Source organism: Sprattus sprattus, assembly GCF_963457725.1.
Source record: "Sprattus sprattus genome assembly, chromosome: 3".
In the NCBI taxonomy this organism is placed as follows: Eukaryota; Metazoa; Chordata; class Actinopteri; order Clupeiformes; family Clupeidae; genus Sprattus; species Sprattus sprattus.
Window position 1 is genome coordinate 49264414 of NC_137922.1, and position 21041 is coordinate 49285454.

General features: G+C 42.0%; 3 protein-coding genes across 3 annotated transcripts in view; all 3 read left to right on the top strand.

The window, feature by feature from the left end:
* Positions 1-1214, top strand: part of LOC308362823 (inhibitor of nuclear factor kappa-B kinase subunit alpha-like) — a gene marked incomplete at its 3' end in the record, with an annotated part of 5047 nt that extends 3833 nt beyond the window's left edge. Inside the window, exons 5-7 of the mRNA XM_080835551.1 lie at positions 414-502; positions 719-808; positions 1086-1214. Coding sequence (XP_080691677.1) covers positions 414-502; positions 719-808; positions 1086-1214 — 308 coding nt within the window. The remainder of the gene's footprint in view (positions 1-413; positions 503-718; positions 809-1085) is intronic.
* Positions 1215-2682: 1468 nt separating this feature from the next.
* On the top strand, positions 2683-16174 carry LOC308362180 (inhibitor of nuclear factor kappa-B kinase subunit alpha-like; the record flags this gene model as incomplete). Its single annotated transcript, XM_080834722.1, has 14 exons — positions 2683-2753; positions 3234-3369; positions 3708-3902; positions 4411-4513; positions 6180-6303; positions 9024-9175; positions 10283-10344; positions 11091-11200; positions 11723-11772; positions 12075-12180; positions 12392-12539; positions 13331-13464; positions 14074-14173; positions 16106-16174. The coding sequence occupies 14 exons, from the start codon at positions 2683-2685 to the stop codon at positions 16172-16174; spliced, it is 1560 nt and encodes a 519-aa protein (XP_080690848.1).
* A 2097-nt stretch (positions 16175-18271) lies between these two features.
* Positions 18272-20485, top strand: LOC308362824 (neurexophilin-1-like; the record flags this gene model as incomplete). The annotated part of the gene is made up of 2 exons (XM_080835552.1): positions 18272-18325; positions 19763-20485. 2 exons carry the CDS (start codon positions 18272-18274, stop codon positions 20483-20485), a joined length of 777 nt encoding a protein of 258 aa, XP_080691678.1.
* Positions 20486-21041: the final 556 nt, after the last annotated feature.

Consider the following 21041-nt stretch of genomic DNA (forward strand, 5'->3'; position numbering starts at 1 on the left):
ATTCTATTTGGTCAGTATTATATTCTGTTTGGTCAGTATTATATTCTGAATGAGTTCTACTTCTACCTCTGCTTAGTTGTGATGCAACACTTAAATGCAAAACATGCCTTAACATCATACCAAGTAAAGGCGATACACAGATGAATAAAGATTTAGACAGTTTTGAATCTGGAGAACATTCTTACACAAGTTTTTTATTCCTATTAAATGAATATCTTTTTACTTTATTTTTTAAACCTCTGACTAGTTGTGACACTATTACGCCATCACAACTAACACCAGAGAATAATATAGTAAAGGGAGAACATCCACTTTCTAACGCACAAAGTAGTGAAGTCGCAAATCGGGGTTCTATTGAGTTGTTTGTCATTCCTTGTCTCATGATCGCTTTTGTTATCTACATTGTGTGCCAGGCTCTGGTATTCAGTACCTTCACGACAACAAGATCATTCATCGAGACCTCAAACCAGAGAACATTGTGTTGCAGGACGTCGATGGAAGGGTAGGTCCACCATCACGGGCTCTATCATCACTGTGCTGGCAGTTCTGAAGTAAGACGTGTCATTTGTCAACTTATCAATCTATATATCACTTTCTCTCTCTTTTTTGTGTTTCTCTGTGTATGTGTGTCTCTGTGTGTGTGTGTGTGTGTGTGTGTGTGTGTGTGTGTGTGTCCGTGTCTGTGTGTGTCTGTGTGTGTGTGTGTTTTCTCTTCTAGTTGGTTCACAAGATCATTGACTTGGGCTATGCCAAAGATCTGGACCAGGGTAGTCTGTGCACGTCTTTTGTGGGGACTCTACAGTACTTGGTGAACACTCCCTCTGTCTCCACACCTTGCTAGAAGATTCTTTCTCATTTTGTCCCATCTGCGTTTTTGAACAAATAACACAAGAATGCATAAGAAGGATACCACATTTGAAAGTCTTACAATGAAGGTTGAAGTTCTCAATAAATGTTTAACTGCCACTGCTCCTTTAGTTTCCTCAAACTGAACCAGACTGTAACGTGTTCTGTTGGTGTTGTCTTGTGCAGTTGGAATGTTCAGTACATGACTATCCAGTTTCTGTTCCTTCTTCTGACCTCAGGCTCCTGAGCTGTTTTATACCGAGCCCTACACAGGCACTGTTGACTACTGGAGTTTTGGAACCATGATCTTTGAATGCTGCTGTGGCTTCAGACCCTTTCTGCACAACCTCCAACCAGTTCAGTGGTAGGTTAATGTTGTATCTTGGTAATGATGTATTAATCCAGAATAAGACCATACAGAGTCAGAGTTCATTCATTGTGTTTTTACTTTACTCGCTTGCATACAACACGGTATACATACATTTCCCCTGATGCAATGCGGTCTTTTACTACGGTAGCCCGCGAGGAACACAATACTATGATACATAACAACTCCTCCCCCCTTAAATGAAATGTACCACTTTGAAATCCTACAAATCACAAACCCCACTTACAGGTTAACTCTACCCATAACCACACCATCTCACAAACAAACACTGTCAGTCTTCTCTGAGCCCTCTGGATTACTCATTCTTCGTAAAGCATCGTAAAGAAAAGAGCTTGGGTTTATATTACATTTTTGGACAAATGGGTATATAATCCATGTTGCTGTCCCAGTCTTTCTGTTTGAAAACGATGGAAAACAAAAGAGATTGACACAGGAATTACCCAACCAATACACACAACTCAGTCATTTCCAGCACAGCAACAACCATTGCTTAATAGGCGAAATGCAATTGAATGACGCAGAAACTGTCAATCACAATTAATATTTGACTTTCCATTAAGTAGAATTACTTTTATATAGCAGGTCAACACCAAACTAATTGACCTCATAAGCAACAAATAATCAAAGTAACAAATAAATACAAAAAAGTTTTTAAATCTACCCACTATTAGTTGACAGCTTTGGACAAATGGGTAAATAGTCGCTAAGTTCTTTGTGCTCTTCTGCTTGATAAGTGCTATATGAACCAAACCATGTTCTTCTTTGAATTCTGTTATTGGCAATGATACTATTTTAGTATTATAAGTGATAAAATCATTTATGCAACAGCCAGGTTGGTTAAGCCTCTGACCACACCTGTTTGAATTGCTACTCTTCAGGCAGCTATTGAATCCGTCCTGGTCTATGTTTTGGTAGTTTGTTCATGTTCCGTGTTCTGTGTTGTCCAGTAATCCTCAAGAGACTTAATGTAATTGTCCTGTATTTATGACTCACGCATACAGTGTGTGGCGCGTATATGACGCTGAAGGTCCGTGATGCTGGCGAAAGGTTGTTGATATTTGAGTTTATTAAACGGCGCTTCAGAATGTTCCAAAAAGATCCGTTGAATTGAATGGGCCGCCCCAACGTTCGCAGGTCTGATATTTCTCGATATTTACCGCTGCGAAAAGATATTGACCACTGTCAATACGGACTCATTGTAATTCGAAGTCAGCAAGTAATGGGTTGACCGCCAGACAATACATTATCCCTTACGTATTGGATTCGAATTTCAGACAGCACTTTTACCATCTAATGTGACTGCATGTTTGTGTTTGTGTGTGTGTGCGTGTGCGTGTGCGTGTGCGTGTGCGTGTGCGTGTGCGTGTGCGTGTGCGCATGCGCGTGTGTGCGTGTGTGTGTTTCCTCCCAGGGTGGAAACAGTAAAAGATAAAGGGTCGGAGGACATCATGGCTGAGGAGGATGAGGATGGAGAGGTCGTGTTCTCCACCTGTCTGCCCCAACCACACCATCTCTGCAGGTGACAGACAAGACTACAGACTCACTCATACTACAGACAATTCTAAAGACAAAACTACAGACTCACTCATACTACAGACAATTCTAAAGACAAAACTACAGACTCACTCATACTACAGACAATTCTAAAGACAAAACTACAGACTCACTCATACTACAGACTCACTCATACTACAGAGCATAACTTTGACCTATAAGTCAACCATTAGGGTATAGGGAGGATCCATAAAGCCCAGGCTGCCTGTATATGCCTTTTATCAACAAAGTGTTGTTGATGTGTCCTCCGACAGACATTTGTGCATACTCACACACTCACACACACACACAGACACACACACTAACTCTCTGTATCTGTGTCTATGTGTCCATACATGTGTGTGTGTGCTTCTTAACGTCCATACATGTGTTTGTGTGTGTGTGTGTGTCCATCTGTACGTCCAAACATGTGTGTGTGTGTGTGTGTGTGTGTGTGTGTGTTTAGAGCTGTGGTTGAACCTCTAGAAAAGATTCTACAGCTGATGCTGCAGTGGGACCCTGTCAAGAGGGGGGGTGTGGTTCACCCCACCAACAAGAAACCTCTCTGCTTTGAGCTGCTCGACCAACTGCTCAGCCTCAAGGTTTGTGTGTGTGGGTCAGAGAGAGTGTATGTGTGCACGTATGTAAATATATACGTTGGAAGAGAAAGAGCTATTGTTTCTTATGTATGTGCATTTCAAAAATGTTTGTTAGGGTCAGTGTGCTAACCCGGTATATGTTCTTACATGAGAGGAACATTGTTTAAAAACCTCCAATTTATCTCCCAAGTACATCATATCCAAGTACCCTTCAATCTATTGGGTCCCACAAACATGCATTATCATCTTTCTCCATCCATCCTATGTTAGGTTAAAAATGTTCTTCATCATCAACATCATCTTCCTCTCCCATGACCTTTGCCTCCTCTCTCTGTATGAAGGTGGTACACGTGTTGAACATGGGGACGGCACGTTTGCACTCCTTCCAGCTGTCTCTGGACGAGAGTGTGAACAGCCTCCAAACCCGGGTGGAGAGGGAGACTGGCGTGGCGGCCAGCAACCAGGAGATCCTGCTGAAGGTCGGGGTGTCCCTGGACCCCAGAAAGCCGGCCAGACAGTGTGTCACGGAAGGCATGGTGAGAGAGAGAGAATTGCTGAGGTTGAGTACAACACTAAGAACAATAATGATGCTAACATCAGATATTTCACTAATGATGCTAACAGTAATAGTATCACTAATGATGCTAACAGTAAAAGTATCACTAATGATGCTAACAGTAGTAGTGTCACTTATAAAACTAAAATAGTACCATAACCAATAATAGAATTCAAAGAAGAACATGGTTTGGTTCATATAGAACTTCAGTCAAGCAGAAGAGCACTTAGCGATGATATACCCATTTGTCCAAAGCTGTCAACAAATTAGTTTTCTTTCTTTTTATGTATTTGTTACTTTGATTATTTGTTGATAATAAGTGAATTTGTTTGGTATTGACCCTTCTTTATAATGTAATTCTTCTTAATGTAAAGTCAAATATAAATGGTGATTCAATTGCATTTTGTTCTCTGGAAATGACAGAGATGTGTGTATTGGCTGATAATTCCCATGTCAATCTCTTTCGTTTTCCCTCGTTCTTCTAACAGAAAGACTGGGACAACAACATGGTTTTCCTCTTTGATAAAACTGTGTCCAAATACACGGGCTCTTTCAGCACGAGGCAGCGCTCAGACAAACTCAACACTATCAGTGAGTATCAGGACCCGCTCAGAATCACTTTACACTTACAGGGCCTTACTATCACCCTTGCCCTTTCCTTACAGTAAGAAAGATAACATGTGGTCTTTTAAGTGAGTGTAGTGAATCTTTCATGTGTTAGGCTGAGTGTCCATATAGTGTTTTTTTCGGAGGGCCAGCGACTTTTTTCAACTGTTCCCAATGAGGAGAGAGCGAGTGCGCAATCCATGCAGTGTCTTTCTTTAATCGTTTCCAATGAGGAGAGAGCGAATGCACAATCCATGCAGCGTCTTTCTTCTGAGTGCTCTGCCATTTTTGTGCCACAGCTCCGAGCGCTTCTTCTTGAAAATCTCTGAACTTTTCAGAAAGGCGCTATTGTCGTCACAAAAGGGTGATGCTATCTGTCAAATCTTGAAGAAAAAAACAAGCAAAGATGGCAGACCAAACTCGTTTTTTAAAAGGTTATAGACAGAAATAGATAGTGTACCAACTTTCAAATCCTGTTGTAACCAAAACAAATACAACTGAGGTGTCTACCAGCTAACTATCGAATGTTTGCAGGTTAGCAGGCTAACTACCGAGGTGATATTGCTGTCAAGATATTGTTGTCATAAAAACAAACAAAACAGCGTGGAGGAGCTTTTTTTAGCTGAACCTGTCCCCAGTGCCCTGCCAGCACTTCTGCCAGAGAAACATGCTATATGGATACAGACCCTAAGACCCATGACATATTTCACCAACCAGAGACTGTCACAGACCAGTGTCAAAATGCTTTGCAGACTTCCTGTAGAAGCAATCTGTGCCAACAAATAAGCTCTTTGTCTCCAATCTGATCCCAATATATTGAATCCCAATATTACATTTAGTAATATCCAAAGCGACGCACAAAGGACAGCGCAATCAAGATACGAGCAATAGAGACCTAGTGTAACAATAAATACTACTTTACATAAGAAATACAAAAAGTGCAGGAATGTAACTACTGTAAATGCGAGTTAAGTACTAGTTAGAGGAGATAGCATTAGAGGAAAGTTTGTAGATTAGACTGTTTATTCAGTGTGCAATTTTATACTTTTATAAAATGTGGTACAAAGGAATTTTATTGAATGAATTTTAGGTATTAAGACTTTTTTTTTTTTTTTAAATGTGACCTGTGCCCTGAGGAAAAGAGGAAACTTACAGGTGAATACGCTTCCTGCTGAAAAGTGCTGTGACAAACTGTAACCCATAGTTAGTTTCCTATGGACAATTCAAGGATCTGGCTTTTCTAGGTTTGCTCCTTTACTGAGAGAGATGACAAGCTCTTACGGTGTGTGAGGTAATGGTCTTACACACTTTGTTTTGCACTTTAGTGTGACCTGTTTCAGTGTAATAAACGCAATGGGTTTTGCAATATCAGTCATCGAGCCATTATTCAGGAGAGGTAGCTACAAGAATAAGGAGAGATACAGTATATAGTCCAATATAACTGAAAGCCATCCACATTACTGGAATAAGTTGACCTCCTGTTTTCAGGCAGACCCTTTCTTTTCTCTCTCTCTCTCTTTATCTCTGTCTCTCTCTCTCCCTCCCCGTGTTAGTGATTTACCCTGTCCTCTCTCTCTCTCTCCCCGTGTTAGTGATTTACCCTGTCCTCTCTCTCTCTCTCTCTCTCTCCCTCTCTCTCTCTTTGTGTTAGTGATGGAGCCAGAGGCCCAGAAGCCTGTGGCGTCTCTGAAGAAGGCGTGGGGAGAGGCGGTGAACCACGTGTGCAGCCTGAGGGAAGACTACTGCCGGCTCTTCCAGGGCCAGAGAGCGGCCATGTGAGCTCAGACCCCTCCTTCTCTGACTCCTCCATCTCTCTGACTCTCTCTGACTTCTCCATCTCTCTGACTCTCTATAACTCCTCCATCTCTCTAACTCCTCCATCTCTCTAACTCCTCCATCTCTCTGACTCCTCCATCTCTCTGACTCTCTCTGACTTCTCCATCTCTCTGACTTATCCATCTCTCTGACTCTCTATAACTCCTCCATCTCTATAACTCCTCCATCTCTCTAACTCCTCCATCTCTCGGACTCCTCCATCTCTCTGACTCCTCCATTGCTGACTCCTCCATCTCTCTGTCTCCCCCATTCTCTCAGACTCCTCCATCTCTCTGAATGTCTGACTCTCTGACTTTCAGCAACCGTCCAGGCGAACCCGTGCTCCTGTAGTTTAGTCTGATGATGTCTGAGATGTAGTGCAGTCCACACACACACACACACACACATGCTATACATGTTTCCCCTCATTCCCTACTCTCCATACCTGACTGGACTCTTGATGATCCAAACACACCCATGTTATCAAGAGCATCTGCATGTTGAGGTCAGTCTCTTAGGAGGTGACACAATCTAATGAGCACACCAAACCTGAAGAATGGGTGATAGCAGGAAGGGGGCTATCTGGGGGGGAAGGGGTTCACATGCTAATTGTTCAGGTCTCAGTGAGACTGGCAGAGTACACATTCAGGGGTATGAGTTACTGAGACAAAATAAGGCCTCACTTAGCTCATGTCTCTAATAACAAAAGTGAAATGCCATCTTTAGCACCTTTAAGATCTACAGATTTGGCAGATCATTAACACTTGGAGAGAGAGAGAGAGAGTTGGGGAGTGCGCTGCAGGGAGAATTTGACAATATTGCACCTCTAATTGGCGTAGCTCATTTTGCAGGAGGGTCTACTTTTTATTCCTAAACTACAATGAACTGCTGTGACAGAATCAGTTGTTGTGCAGTAAATAAAACATGTATCTGTTGAACATTGATAGTTCCTAAAAAGATACAAGTGACAGTGCGTGTCTTAAGACCCTAAATATGTCATCATATATGGGCCATTCTACCGAATTCGTGTAATATGCAGTCCCTCAACAATAAAAACTATTTACAAAACAATTAGGTATTTAGGCATAGATATTTAATTAGAAAATGTTATGGTCTATATAAACCCAATGCATTACATGAGATAGTGATAAGCTAAATATATACAAAATCATCATTTATAGGGTACTCTCTATTGGGAAGTAGCTGTCCCCAACCCTGACATCTAAATTTCAATGCCTTTAAATAACACTTTTCAATTTTTTTAGATTTTTTTCAATGATTTAATTTCAAAGATCTTTATGATTGGGTTGAAACAGAACTTGGAATATTTAGATTTATTGTGGGTTTAATTTTTAAATCAATTTTCTATACTCAAAAAATCATGTCCCTAGTTTTCATGTCACTACCGAAACACAAGAGTTTTAGTCCATTGGCTGAGCCTGTGTTTTAGCCACGACTCTACATTTTTGACCATGCAGTGACACTGCATCTCTGTCCCTCATGGTTGAATGGTAAGTAGCTAAATCCCATAGTTTTTATATAAATGTGTTCCAAAGTCTGAAAATCGACGTGTAACCTTAAGAATTGTCACTACCGAAACGCATGTTTTCTTCAATTAAGTAAACCTTTTGGGGTTTCATGGAAAATCTTATGTTTGTATGTGTGTTCACCTCTTCAAAGATGTGTTTGAAAGCTGTGTGCTTGCTAGAATTCTTTATTTATGCTTAAAATTAGCTAGAATTGTCACTACCGAAACAGTCACTACCGAAACATATGGTAGTGACCTGATGATTTCAGTAGTGACAAAATGAAATGGTAAGTAGTTCAATCCGATAATTATTTTAATAAATGTGTTGTGTGGATTAAAGGGCGGCCCAGAGCACCTTTTGGAAGATTTTGGGAGAGAAATGAACATCTATCCAACAGTGCAGTCACTACCGAAACACTGGATGTCACTACCGAAACAGTGCAGCACTACCGAAACACAGGATGTTTTGTAAAAAATTAAGTATATTGAGTAATCAACTAAAATGTTATGATACTGATTGGATTAATGTATGTTCAATTTCATCAATCAACAACTCTGGAATCAATATGATCAGTATTTTGCATTTTACAAAGAAATATTGCACTTAGATTTTGATGAATTGTATAAATTGAACTTGAAAATTTGGTAAAAAATTCATTTTTATGGATTTCATTGTGAAAACCTTCAAGAAATATTTGTAAAAATACTCTTCAGAGAAGGGAAGGAAACACAATCTGAACAGGTCAATAATAATACTTTTTTACTATAGTTAATGTGATGTTTCGGTAGTGACAATTTTTGGAAGAGGAAAAACATTCCAACACATTCTGAAAATACAATATAAAAATTGACTGTTCTTTTACTAGATAAGTGTACTTTAGATATGGTACAATATACATACGGACAAAGTTTTGGGAATAAAACATAAAAAAAAAAAAAAATATTTCCGACCTGACTTTGCACCAATTCGGTAGAATGGCCCATATACATGTACTATTCAGGGTTTGAAGAAGGTGCTGTTGTAGATGAACTTGAGAAGAAGATGGCTACAATAGAGTAGTACACAATAGTAGTATACTGTAGTAGGGGCAGTTTAAAATAGTACTGTCAGGTGGTCTAGGCTGTGCCAACTGACAGTGTCTCCATTGACAGGTTAAGTCTGCTTCACTACAACACCAGCCTGACGTGTCGCAAGGAGGCCATGTCTGCAGAGTCGGATAAGCTGAAGTCCAAACTTGACTTCTTTAAGAGCTGCATCCAGTACGACCTTGAGAAGTACAGTGACCAGATGCACTGCGGAATATGTGAGTTAGGCCGAATCTCTATTCTTCCCCTTGCCCCTTTTGCTTTGTCTTGTCTTTGTCTTAACCCTCTGAAATGAGACGCCACTTGGTTTCGGGTACGTCATGCGTGACTGTATGAGGTATGAAACTAGCGATTTAAAAAAAGTTTCAATGAAGAACATGGTTGCAAATATATATGTATACAACTGTGTAGAGCACGAAACAAGACTGTCGTCATTTTTAAATTAATTATAAGCCAAAAATACTTACATGTAGTGTATGTAGCATCTAGCTAGAAAGCTACCATATAACCCAATGAAGTGGTGGCATACGCGCTAATTTCAACCTAAAACTACCGTTTGAAAGCTTCAGTTAAGACCTACAATACTATGCATCGTTCGTGTAGAACATTTCAGATCAAACCGAGTCATTATAAAAATATAAAAAGTTGTGTAGATAGCTTTATTCATGTAAAATATTCCTCGCTTCAAGCAGCCATGTTTTTTGAAAATTCCCGAGCTGGTTTCGCTGTGTGCTCTGGGATAGCCCTTGGAGGAGCAAGTAAGCTCTCCGATAATCTTAAAAACAAGGGCCATACAGCCCTCAATCTTACCCCTTAATCTTGATCAAATTGGGTATTGAGACACCACTAGCTCTCACATGAACGCGCAACTTCAAGGGTAAGGGGGAAGATAAGGGGTAAGGGGAAGTATTGAGATTGGGCCTTAACACTTCCTATCTCTTCTGACTCCTGGTTTAGATCTAGGGGTGTTTGTGCCCCAAGCAACAATCTATAGTAAATATACTTTGTGAACCTGTTTCTGTCCTTTGCTTTGTTATGCCATGTCTCGATGTATCAGTGTAGCTTTTTCCATTGCATCATTTGCTGTAAAGTAACACTATTCAACAATAGTTCCCTTGATAGTTTTGGAACAGAACTACTCATTGCTGCTTTAACTGTTTTTAATGTATACATAGTAGCCATATAGACTGGTCCTAGTCGTAGAATTAAGTACATTGTGTTACCTCCAGGTATGAAAGGCGCCATATAAATAAAGTTTGATTTGATTTGAATTTTAGAGTGTTTTAAGGATAATGATCTAAGTTCGACTGTCTGTCTACCTAAAGCTTCTGAGAAGATGCTTAAAGCCTGGCAAAAGAGTGAGGTGGAAGCGGCGGCTTTGGAAGAGGTGAAGTGTGTTTACCATTTCACTCAACTGTTTCTGAATTCATACTTTTAATTACATGTCACATCCATCATTACAAATGCATGACTTGCCCTTCCATTTATGACTCACCAATGTCATCTGACCAACATCTATGACTCATTATTAATTATTCTTAAGTATTATATGAGTTACGTATTTGGAAGGGCAAGTTTCTTTTAAAAGCACATTTCATACATACACACTCGTACACACACACACACACACACACACTCGTACAGTACACACACACACACACACACTTGAAGACACACACACACACACACACACACGCACACACTTGTACACACACACAGAGATTGACACACATATTCATATTCTTTACATAAATAAATAAGTAAATAAAGGCAAAGTGTGCAAGAGTCAAAAACTTTAAAACATAGAAATACTACATAAAAGTACATAGTAGTGAGTAGTAATTAAAATATAATTGAAAATAAAAGATATAATTTAAAAGAAAGTACAAAGTACATGAAGAAGTAATTAAAAAAAGAGTCATATATTTGAACGATAAGTAATATAGTAACACATAAAGTGCAGTAAGAACAGAGAGCAAGTTCTAGAGCTAAAAAATAGGCACATGAAAAGAGAAATGTTTTTAACCTTTTTAACTGTTTAATCTGGGGCACTCCAGTCTTAAATGCCTGTGTCTACAAACTGTTGTATACGATTTGGTCTATAAGGTGACTGTTGACCTTCACTGCCTCTAGGTGGCAGAAGTGGGTCATCTGGACGAGGAGACTGTAGCTCTGCACTCAGAGATTGTGGAGCTGCAGAGAAGTCCTTTTGCCCGAAATCAGACAGGCGGTCTCAACAAATTGTGAGTAAAGTCGTGCCAATAGGCTCCCAGGTATGTGTCTCTTCTTTCAGGGTAGACCAGTGTGTGTCCCTATGAGCCAGTGTCAAAAGCAGGACCTGCCACCTCCATGTCAGATCATAGCCTATCAGTTAGTGTTTGATGAAGGTGCTTAGAATTCTCAGTCATGACAAGACATGATGCCATGTGAAACTGTTGCCATGGCGATGTTGCTTGCGCCTCTTCCAGGAAGGATGATGTTCAGTAACATGGGCTCACTTAAGCTGCTGGTGATGTAAGTGGTCCTGGTCATTTCAGACCAGGGCCAAATCTATTGCAGATTCAGCTGTACCTGTATGGCCATTACAGCTTGTGTATGTAATCAGTCTCACTAACATTGTTTTTGTTTACAAGTTTATGAGTGATATCTAAGTTGCTTATACGTTCAAAGTTCCAGCTGGAGATGCAGTTGAAGGAGGGTCTTCAGACCTACACATGCATACTTCCACCCTTAAAATATGACCGAATTGGTTTTTAATCCTGCAGGGAAGAAGATTCAAAATCCTTGTTCAGGCAGCTCAAGAAGCAATGTAGAAGTGAGTTTGCAATTAAACAATTAAACCTTAGAACTAAGTTCTAAAATCTAAAAGTCTACATAAAAAAAACATACTCAAATGTAACATTTGGTGAAAGAAATATGTTCAAAAACAATGAATTAATTCAAAGGCGCATTTCAGCATGTATATATGTGTATATGTATACTGTATGTATATGTATATGTATATGTATATGTATATGTGTATCTGTTAAAGTTTGCATGTTGTGGTATGAGAATGTTTGGCTGTTACATGTCCTACCTGCTGCATGTCCTTCCGGTAACATGTCTTTCCTGTCATAGAAAATGAGTCTGGGGTCACCAAAGACAGCTCAGAGATGGTCAGAATCATTGAAGAGAGTTCCCAGGATGAATCCAACTTCCTCAAAGATCTCTACTCACATCTGGAGTAAGGAAAAGTCATGCACGCACGCATGCACAAACACACACACACACACACACACACACACACAAACATACACACACACACAAACATACACACATACAAACACACGCACGCACGCACATCACAAATCCTCATTCTTATCTCTGATTGAATGTGTGTGTGTGTGTGTGTGTGTGTGTGTGTGTGTGTGTGTGTGTGTATGCTTCCTGAACAGGAAGATCCTGATCAGTAGGCAGAAGATCATCGAGCTGTACCCTCGGATCGAGCGAGCGCTGGACAAGATCCGGGATTCGGACCGGGCAGTCATGTCCATGCAGTCCCGGAGACAGAAGGAGGTCTGGTTCCTGCTCAAGCTCGCCTGTGTGAGTCACGCGTCTCACCGTGTCCGCCTGTCTGACAAACAAATACCATCTTTTTACCTTTGAGGAAACACACCTGCACATTCATACACACACACACACACACACACACACACACACACACACACACACACACACACACACACACACACACACACACACACACACACACACACTCACTAAATAGGCCTTGGGTTTTGTAAAGTGCTCACACACACACACACACTAAACAGGCCTTGGGTTTTGTAAAGTGCTCACACACACACACACACACACTAAACAGGCCTTGGGTTTTGTAAAGTGCTTGAAACAATGTCTGCTAATGGCACCATATAAATGAATAGAATTGCATTTAATTGAATTGACCAAATGATGTTGCATGAAACGCATTATAGGTTTAAACCAGGACTCGATCAGAGGCTCCTGCTCAAGCTCACGAGCAGCAGTCACACACCTTCCGTCACTCACCTGCCCGTGTCCGTCTGACCAAGAGTTCACACACCTGCCTGTGTCCGTCTGACCGTGCAGCAATCACACACCTGCCCGTGTCATCGGACCCAGAGTTTCTTCCTTATGGAACTCTCTTTCGAACTTTTTTTTTTTTTTTTTTTTCAATTTCTACTGTAGTATCATACTAATCTATCTGTATCTGTTTTTCTCTCTGTTAACACTCTAACCGTGAAAAGTTCTGAAATATTGTCAGTTAACATGGGAACCTGTCATTTGATCTCTGCTCTCTCTCTCTCTCTCTCTCTCTCTCTCTCTCTCTCTCTCTCTCTCTCTCTCTCTCACAGAGTTCTATCCGGAACTCTCCGGCGGCAAGCCCAGAGTCTGCGAGCCGGTCGATGCCCCACTGGAGCCCCGCCCCTTCCTCCCAGCCCTCCGCTACCCCCCACCTCCCGGTGACCCTCCCCAGCCCCGGTACCAGGTAAGAGCCTGCTGTCATTTACTGCAACACGCAACACCCAACACTGCCAGGTGAGGGCGCCAGAGAAGTATATGCTATGTCATTGTAAACACTCTAAATATTACAAATATTTGTAGTATCATCAGCAATTGATAATATATAGGTGATACAAATAATTTTAGATTTGAGATAAGGTCTGGTTATGGCTGGAGTGCTTAGTTGACAATTATGTTAGAAATCTGTTGCATATTTGTTTGTCAACAGTCAATAGATATCACATAATGGACCATTCAAATAAGATATCCTACATTGTTCTTCTTATTTAACACTATCCTATGTAAAATGTAAAAGAAAAAAAAATATGTATAGTTGCTGAATATGTGGTTGTTTGCCTAAGCATTTAAGTTTATCCATAACTAGTTTTGGTTATGTGCCCCATGTCTGTGTGTGTGTGTGTGTGTGTGTGTGTCTGTGTGTGTGTGTGTGTGTGTGTGTGTGTGTGTGTGTGTCTGTGTCTGTGTCTGTGTCTGTGTCTGTGTCTGTGTCTGTGTCTGTGTCTGTGTCTGTGTCTGTGTCTGTGTCTGTGTCTGTGTGTGTGTGTGTTAATAATTCCTCTCTCCCCCGTGTCAGTGACTCCACAGCCAGGCTGCTGCAGGAGAACCAGAGTAGGCTGGCCCGGTTCAGCAGCCTGCTGCAGGAGGCAGAGGACGACCAGGCCCACAGCATAGTGGTGAGTAGACACCCCAGGCCCACACACACACACACACACACACACACACACACACACACACACACCCCAGGCCCACACACACACACACACACACACCCCAGGCCCACAGCATAGTGGTAAGTAGCCACCCCAGGCCCACACACACACACACACCCCAGGCCCACACACACACACACACACACACACACCCCAGGCCCACAGCATAGTGGTGAGAAGACACCCCAGGCTCACACACACACACACACACACACACACACACACACACACACACACACACGCACACAGTGGCGGTCCGTGCATTTTACGACTGGGCCTTCAGCGATGTCCTACACGATGTTAAACTGAGTGAATCCACCTCCTAATACTATCATTATGACGCCATGGCTCTCAAACCATTATATTTATACAGAAAGGCAGTATAAGTGAGCATTGCATCACCTTAACATAGTCGAGTACAACAGACTTTATTAATATTTCCGGAGCATTTCAAATCAATACACCCGTATTAACAATACATTAAGAGTAGTAAACTCTCAGTTATATGATCGCTTGGATATTACTGTCACAACTTAAAAATAAAAGGCGATTTTCAGGGATTAGTCTACAAAGTTTTATTAAGTCCACCGAAAGTAGCCTATGAGAGCTTAAACAAGTTTGTCCACTAAACATCGCATTGTCCCACCTGCAAAGCAGTTTCATTAAACTTCCCATCCTCACGATATCCAGTTTTTCCTGAAAGTTCCGTCTTGAAAATGGCGTTGTAATTGTATCAAAAACTGGAATTATCATGTTGGTGTAAACTAGTTTATTTGAGTTGGTTAATGTAATTATATTTAGTCTTACCAATTGAAACAACTAGCATAATAAGCATTGAAACCGATGTACGTCGTTTTCGCATTAGCCAGCTAAACTGAGCACTGAAGCACTGCACCGGTCTGCCTCAGTATCCAATCAAAGGACGTTTACGTGTCACGTTCAACGCGAGGAAAGAAATCTTCCGGGCCTTCTAGAAGGCCCAGTGTCGCCAACTCGAAATCTGATTGGTTGTCACAACTGTCTGTTTCAGTTCATTCAACTTAAATGAACTGAAACAGCCAGTTGTGAAAACCAATCAGATGTACACGGGCCTTCAATGTGAATTCTGAAGGCCTCAGGGAAGAATTCTGTTCTCGGGGAAGGTTTCTCGGAGCGTGGCAACACATGATAGCTGAAATATGATTGGATGAAAGCTCTAACATAAATTAACAATTCTGGAAGCTATGAAATGAAGATAAGGGACTATGGGGAATAATTGAATACATATTTATGAAAAGAAAATATTAAAATTAAATGTATTTATTACATTTATTTTCTGATGATGTTTAGGCCAGCAGAGAAGGCCTTGAAGGCCCTGACGGACCACCACTGCACGCACACACACCCCAGGCCCACACACACACACACACACACACACACACACACCCCAGGCCCACAGCATAGTGGTGAGAAGACACCCCAGGCCCACACACACACACACACACACACTCCCCAGGCCCACACACACACACACACACAGACACACACACACCCCAGGCCCACAGACACACACACACACACACACACACACACACACACACACACACACACACACACACACACACACACACACACACACACACACCCCAGGCCCACAGCATAGCGGTGCTAGACACCCCAGGGATAATGTGCATGTATCCTGACCCTGGAAAGTTTAAATACAGCCTGATGGGGAGGAGGTCCCTAATGATCAGGGTCAGCAATGGTGGTGGGGGAGTAGGAGCAAGAGGACAGCAGGAGATTGGGCGAGAGACAGAGGAATAAACGTCACTGATTCTGCAGTAATTTGGTGCATGACCTAGAGTGCACCCTGGTCTCTTGTTATAACCCATCTTAATTTTACTCGTTTGGTTACAGAAGGACGACTGGAGTTGGATCCACCATGACCCCTTATGCAAGAAGCAGCCGACACTACAGAATGTGTAGCTGCCTGCCATCTCACCCTAGGGTGATAAATCGGATGTAAAAAATATACACTACTAAGAATGGACTTATTCACATTTCTGGAAAGTACAGTTTATAGTTATCTGTCTATCGGATATCACATAGGCCCTAGAGACCACTTAGCATGTTGTTCTTTTATTTTCAACAAAGGAAATGTTTACAATGTTTACACAATGTTTACAGTAAGATACAGTTAGCATATAGTTAGTTGAGATTAGTGGCAGTTATCTACTTGGGGGTTAGTTTCTGAATAATTACCTGATAGTGGAGGGCTGGACTTCGTGGAAAATTATGTTAAAAGTTTATTGGATATGTTTGTCAACAAACTATCACATGGCTATCGCATAACACACCAATAACATAAGGTGTGATGTGTTTCTCCTATTTAACATTTTATTATTAGTATTCTAGGTGTAATATGGTGGAAAAAAATCATTTGCATGGAACTTTTCATTTTGGAAATGATTTCTTTGTAACTCTTAAGAGTATTGTTGTGCAATCGAGTGGATACACTGTATCAATCAGTCCCTCCCTTTTTTCACGATTCTGTGAGTTGCATCCACCTGTTTATTTAGCCGTTCTTCTTACTTGGCTTTTCAGAGTAAAAACTCGTTCCTAAATTCATGCAGTGGGTCATTTTGAGTGAGTTGAATATCGAAGTAAGGGCAGGAGTGGTCAACAAATGTGGAGTAATCATGTTTTCTGTTCAGTTTTCGTTAAACTGTATTACTGTTCTGAATTTTAAAGCAGCAACAAGTAGTTCTGTTCCAAAACTAGCAAGCTCACTACCTAAAAGGACTCCAAAAACCTTGCAAAGACCACCAACAGCCCAGTTGGCACTAATAGAAGCTTGCCAAGTTTATGCCAACACACTAACAGGTGTCTCTTTGCAGGGTGTCCCAACATTCATTTGTTTTCTAGTAGCATATAACTTGATTTCTTGCTCATTTTTAGAATAAATGTGAAATCCTGGAGGGACTAATCAATTTCTGAATAATTACAGAATATTTTGTCAGTGTAAGACATGATGTATGTAACAAATAATTAAATACGTAATGAAATTCACCATATTTACAGACAAGAAATATTGGCATCACTATTATAGTTTTCATTTGTCATTGTTCTGTTTACACCAGGCCCTTTTGTTTAGTTGGTGTCTGTCCTGACTTGTATTAGGTTAGTAAGGTACTGAACAAGGGAACCGCTTCTTTTTGTATGAATAAATAACACTTCTCTTCTGTGCAAGATATTCTGTCTGTTCCTATGATCATACAACCAGCAGCTGTAACAATAAAGGTTGACTTCACTTCACGTTGATTATTTGTTGGGTTAAGTGGATACATTAATGACTTGTTCTGTTCTGTTCTCTGTAACAAGCCATCTAGAATCCGCCGGGGGGGGGGGGGGGGGGGGCATTGCTGTTCACATTAGAAAGAAGGACTGCCTGTGCATTATTTCCTTTGCGTTAACTCGGTAGTGTCAGTCTCAGATAATATAGAGTTATTACCAAAAGCTGTCCATGAGTGCATTGCATTGTGCTACATTCTGAGTAAGAACGAAAAATAATTCAAATACGTGAACAATCTGTTCAAATTAACTATTCATCAGCAGGGTGAATCACTGAGGCACTACCAACTGTTGATCAGTGCACGTCTGAATTAAAAGATATCGATGGAGCCGACCGGAGGAGAATAAGGGGGATTCGGTGGAGAGGAGGCGGGGGCGAGAGGGAGGTCGGACGGACCTAGAGAGGCTGGAGCGCATGTCTTGAACACGCGGAGTAGCGAATACGCGCTTGGAGAGGAGTCTCGCTGAGCGCCCCCAGGTGTGAGCCACGTGGGATGTCTAAGCGCAGTCACCCGGACCCCTGCAGCGTGATCGTCCCGTTAAAGACAATGATAAACGTTTGGTGCTTATTAACGGACAAGTCTTGATTTGTTTTATGATTATTTATTTTTTCTAGACTGGACTGAGTATGCCAGAGTCCCGTGAGATTAAACCGGGTTTTTGAGAATATTTTGAAACGTGAAATTGAAACGTTCGTTTCATGGGAGAAAGGTTCGCATTGGAACGACAGAGATGCGCTGCCTTGACGGACTTGCGCTGCTGCTTCTCCACGGGACAGCATGTCTGGTAAGAAAGCAGATACGATGCTATTGTTAAATGTATAGATCTATTCATATGTATCTAGTGCAACGACTTTGTAACTCTGTCTGTAGAGGGATATCCCAGACCACAAATACACTTGATCTTGAGACTTTGTCATTGTGTTGCACATGCGACTGTGTAAAAAGAACCGTGAAGTGATGGGATTCTGTTAATTGGCTGCAGTGAAGTCACAGCATGTCACCTACAGAATCGCAACCGTCTGAAAATCTTCATATTTAGGCCTACGACGTTCCATTTCCTCAAATTACATTGTACATGCATATAGTATGAGAAACCAGAGATCACAAAGTTGATGTCCGGGTGTCTGCTGAGGAATGACCTATGGCCGGTCCTACGGGACAGTGTTAGTAAACCGTGAGGAGTGACATGTCCTTTAACAACGCACGTCACTGTAGGGAATTGTAGACAGTCAAAGCCTTCAACAGGCTTTGATTTTGCAGTCATGAAATGGAGTTCTAAAATTTGACAGTTTGCCGTTTTGCCTAGACCCACAGACAGAGGAAATAAGAGAGCGTTGAATAGAAAAAAAGTGAGAAATAACGACTGTAGCTGGTCTTAGCCACGTTACATACTGATATTTTTTTGTGATTGGGTTTGGGGACTCAGAGAGTCATAAATCTCCTAGACCTCCACTGGTGACAGCAAGCTGTCAGGAAAGGAGAGTCCGCCTTGACTGGGCAACAAAGACAGACTTTCCCCCGTGAGAGAAACGACCGCCAGGAATCACCAGACCCTATTAAAGACCGTCAGACTGAGTCCCGGTTCCGTTTGAGCCGCCATGAATTAAATTAAAACCATCAGTCATTATAACCTGCTAACGGGAGTAATTGGTTTCTGCCCTGCGCCGGACTCTTAAGCGTTAGGAGCGTAACAGAAGCTCAATGCTAAGCAGAAGCACTAGTTAACTGACGGTGAAAAAAGTCACTAATCCCACAAGCGTTTAGTTGTCCTTCCATGGGTTCTCTGTTTGAAAAGTAATGCAAATGTTATCAGTATGAGTTGAAATAGCTCTGACTCTCGTCAGTGACTGGCGCAAGGAGTTTATTTACAGAAATGGTAAAAAAAAAAAAACTGGCTTACTGTCTGTTCACAGGACCATACATACCATGAGTTTTGTATGGCTGAAACAGGCCACAGGGGACAAACCCTTAAACTATGCTGTATAGAGATGTATCAAATCTTTTTTTCTCACAATTTCTATCTTTACCCTGGTGGTGTCTATACTTTCAGCAGTCTCACCTCCTCCCTCTCTTTCTCTCTCTCTCTCTCTCTCTCTCTCTCTCTCTCTCTCTCTCTCTCTCTCTCTCACTCAGCGCTTTGCCATTATGCTCCACTGATACTGTGTTTACACTGTTCCTCTCATATTGCTGATCCTCAAACCTCCTTGTGTTCCTTCCACAGATGGGTCTTGGAGGTGGGGATGCTAACAGTGAGGAGTCTCATGGCCAGCCGAGGTCACCTGGTAATGGGCATGTGGAGGGAGCCTCTCCCCTTAAGCCCTGGAGGTTCCACGGAAAGTCTTCTCACAGCTTATCCCTTGACCCCTCCAAAAGCTCGGCCAGGCAGGATCCACAGTCACCAAAGCACTGGAGTACAAACCATGGTCCCTCGGCACGTGCCAAACGGCACCCTTTCATGAAGAGCGGAAAGTTCCAGAACATGTTCGGCTGGGGCGACTTCTACTCCAACATCAAGACGGTGCGGCTCAACCTGCTGGTGACGGGCAAGCTGGTGGACCACCTCAACGGCACCTTCAGCGTCTACTTCCGCCACAACTCCACGGGTGAGGGCAACGTCTCCGTGAGTCTGGTGCCGCCCACCAAGGCCCTGGAGTTCGACCTGGAGCGCCAGAGCGTGGTCTATCCCAAGGACTCCAAGACGTTCACGTGCCGCGTGGACTACGAGAAGGCCGAGCGGAGCAAGCGGACCTTGCCGTGCAACTACGACCCGTCCAAGACATGCCTGCAGCAGCAGACCCAGAGTCACATCTCCTGGATCTGCTCAAGGCCACTACGGGCCATCTGCATCTACATCTCCTTCTACAGCACCGACTACCGGCTCGTCCAGAAGGTCTGCCCGGACTACAACTACCACAATGCCCTGCCTTACCTGCCCTCAGGGTAACCGTGGAGACCCAGGGTAAAACACTGGAAACAGACAGGAGATGGACAGACATGCTGAGATGAGATCAGAGGTCCTCGGGCAGAAATATATTATATTTTCTCACAAGGGTTTGCTCTTTAAGTCGTGGCACGCGTATGACTTTATTACTTGGATCCATTATGAGGACTACAAATAACTTGATGTTCTTATATCTGTCAATCAAATAAGTTATTATTGGAGGGTACATGTAACAAAAAGGATGTTGGTCTATAGTGTCTTTGATATATCATTGAGTGATTTTTAATTTCTTAAGGAACCAGGACAGGTTACCATCTGCGGGTTCATGCCAGACGTGACACCTTCAAGACCCTGTGTACACGCACAGAATTAGAATACCATGGATGTCTGGCTTCTCCGGTAGTAGTTATACGCAGCCAAGCATGTAGGGGGTTGAACTATTAGTTTTTGTGGAGTGTGTTCAAACATCATGGTCCAATGCAAGACTTCATGAAGCCAGAGTTTAAAGTTGTGGCTCATAATCAAACAAAAAAAAACATGATGCAGAGATGATTGGGCT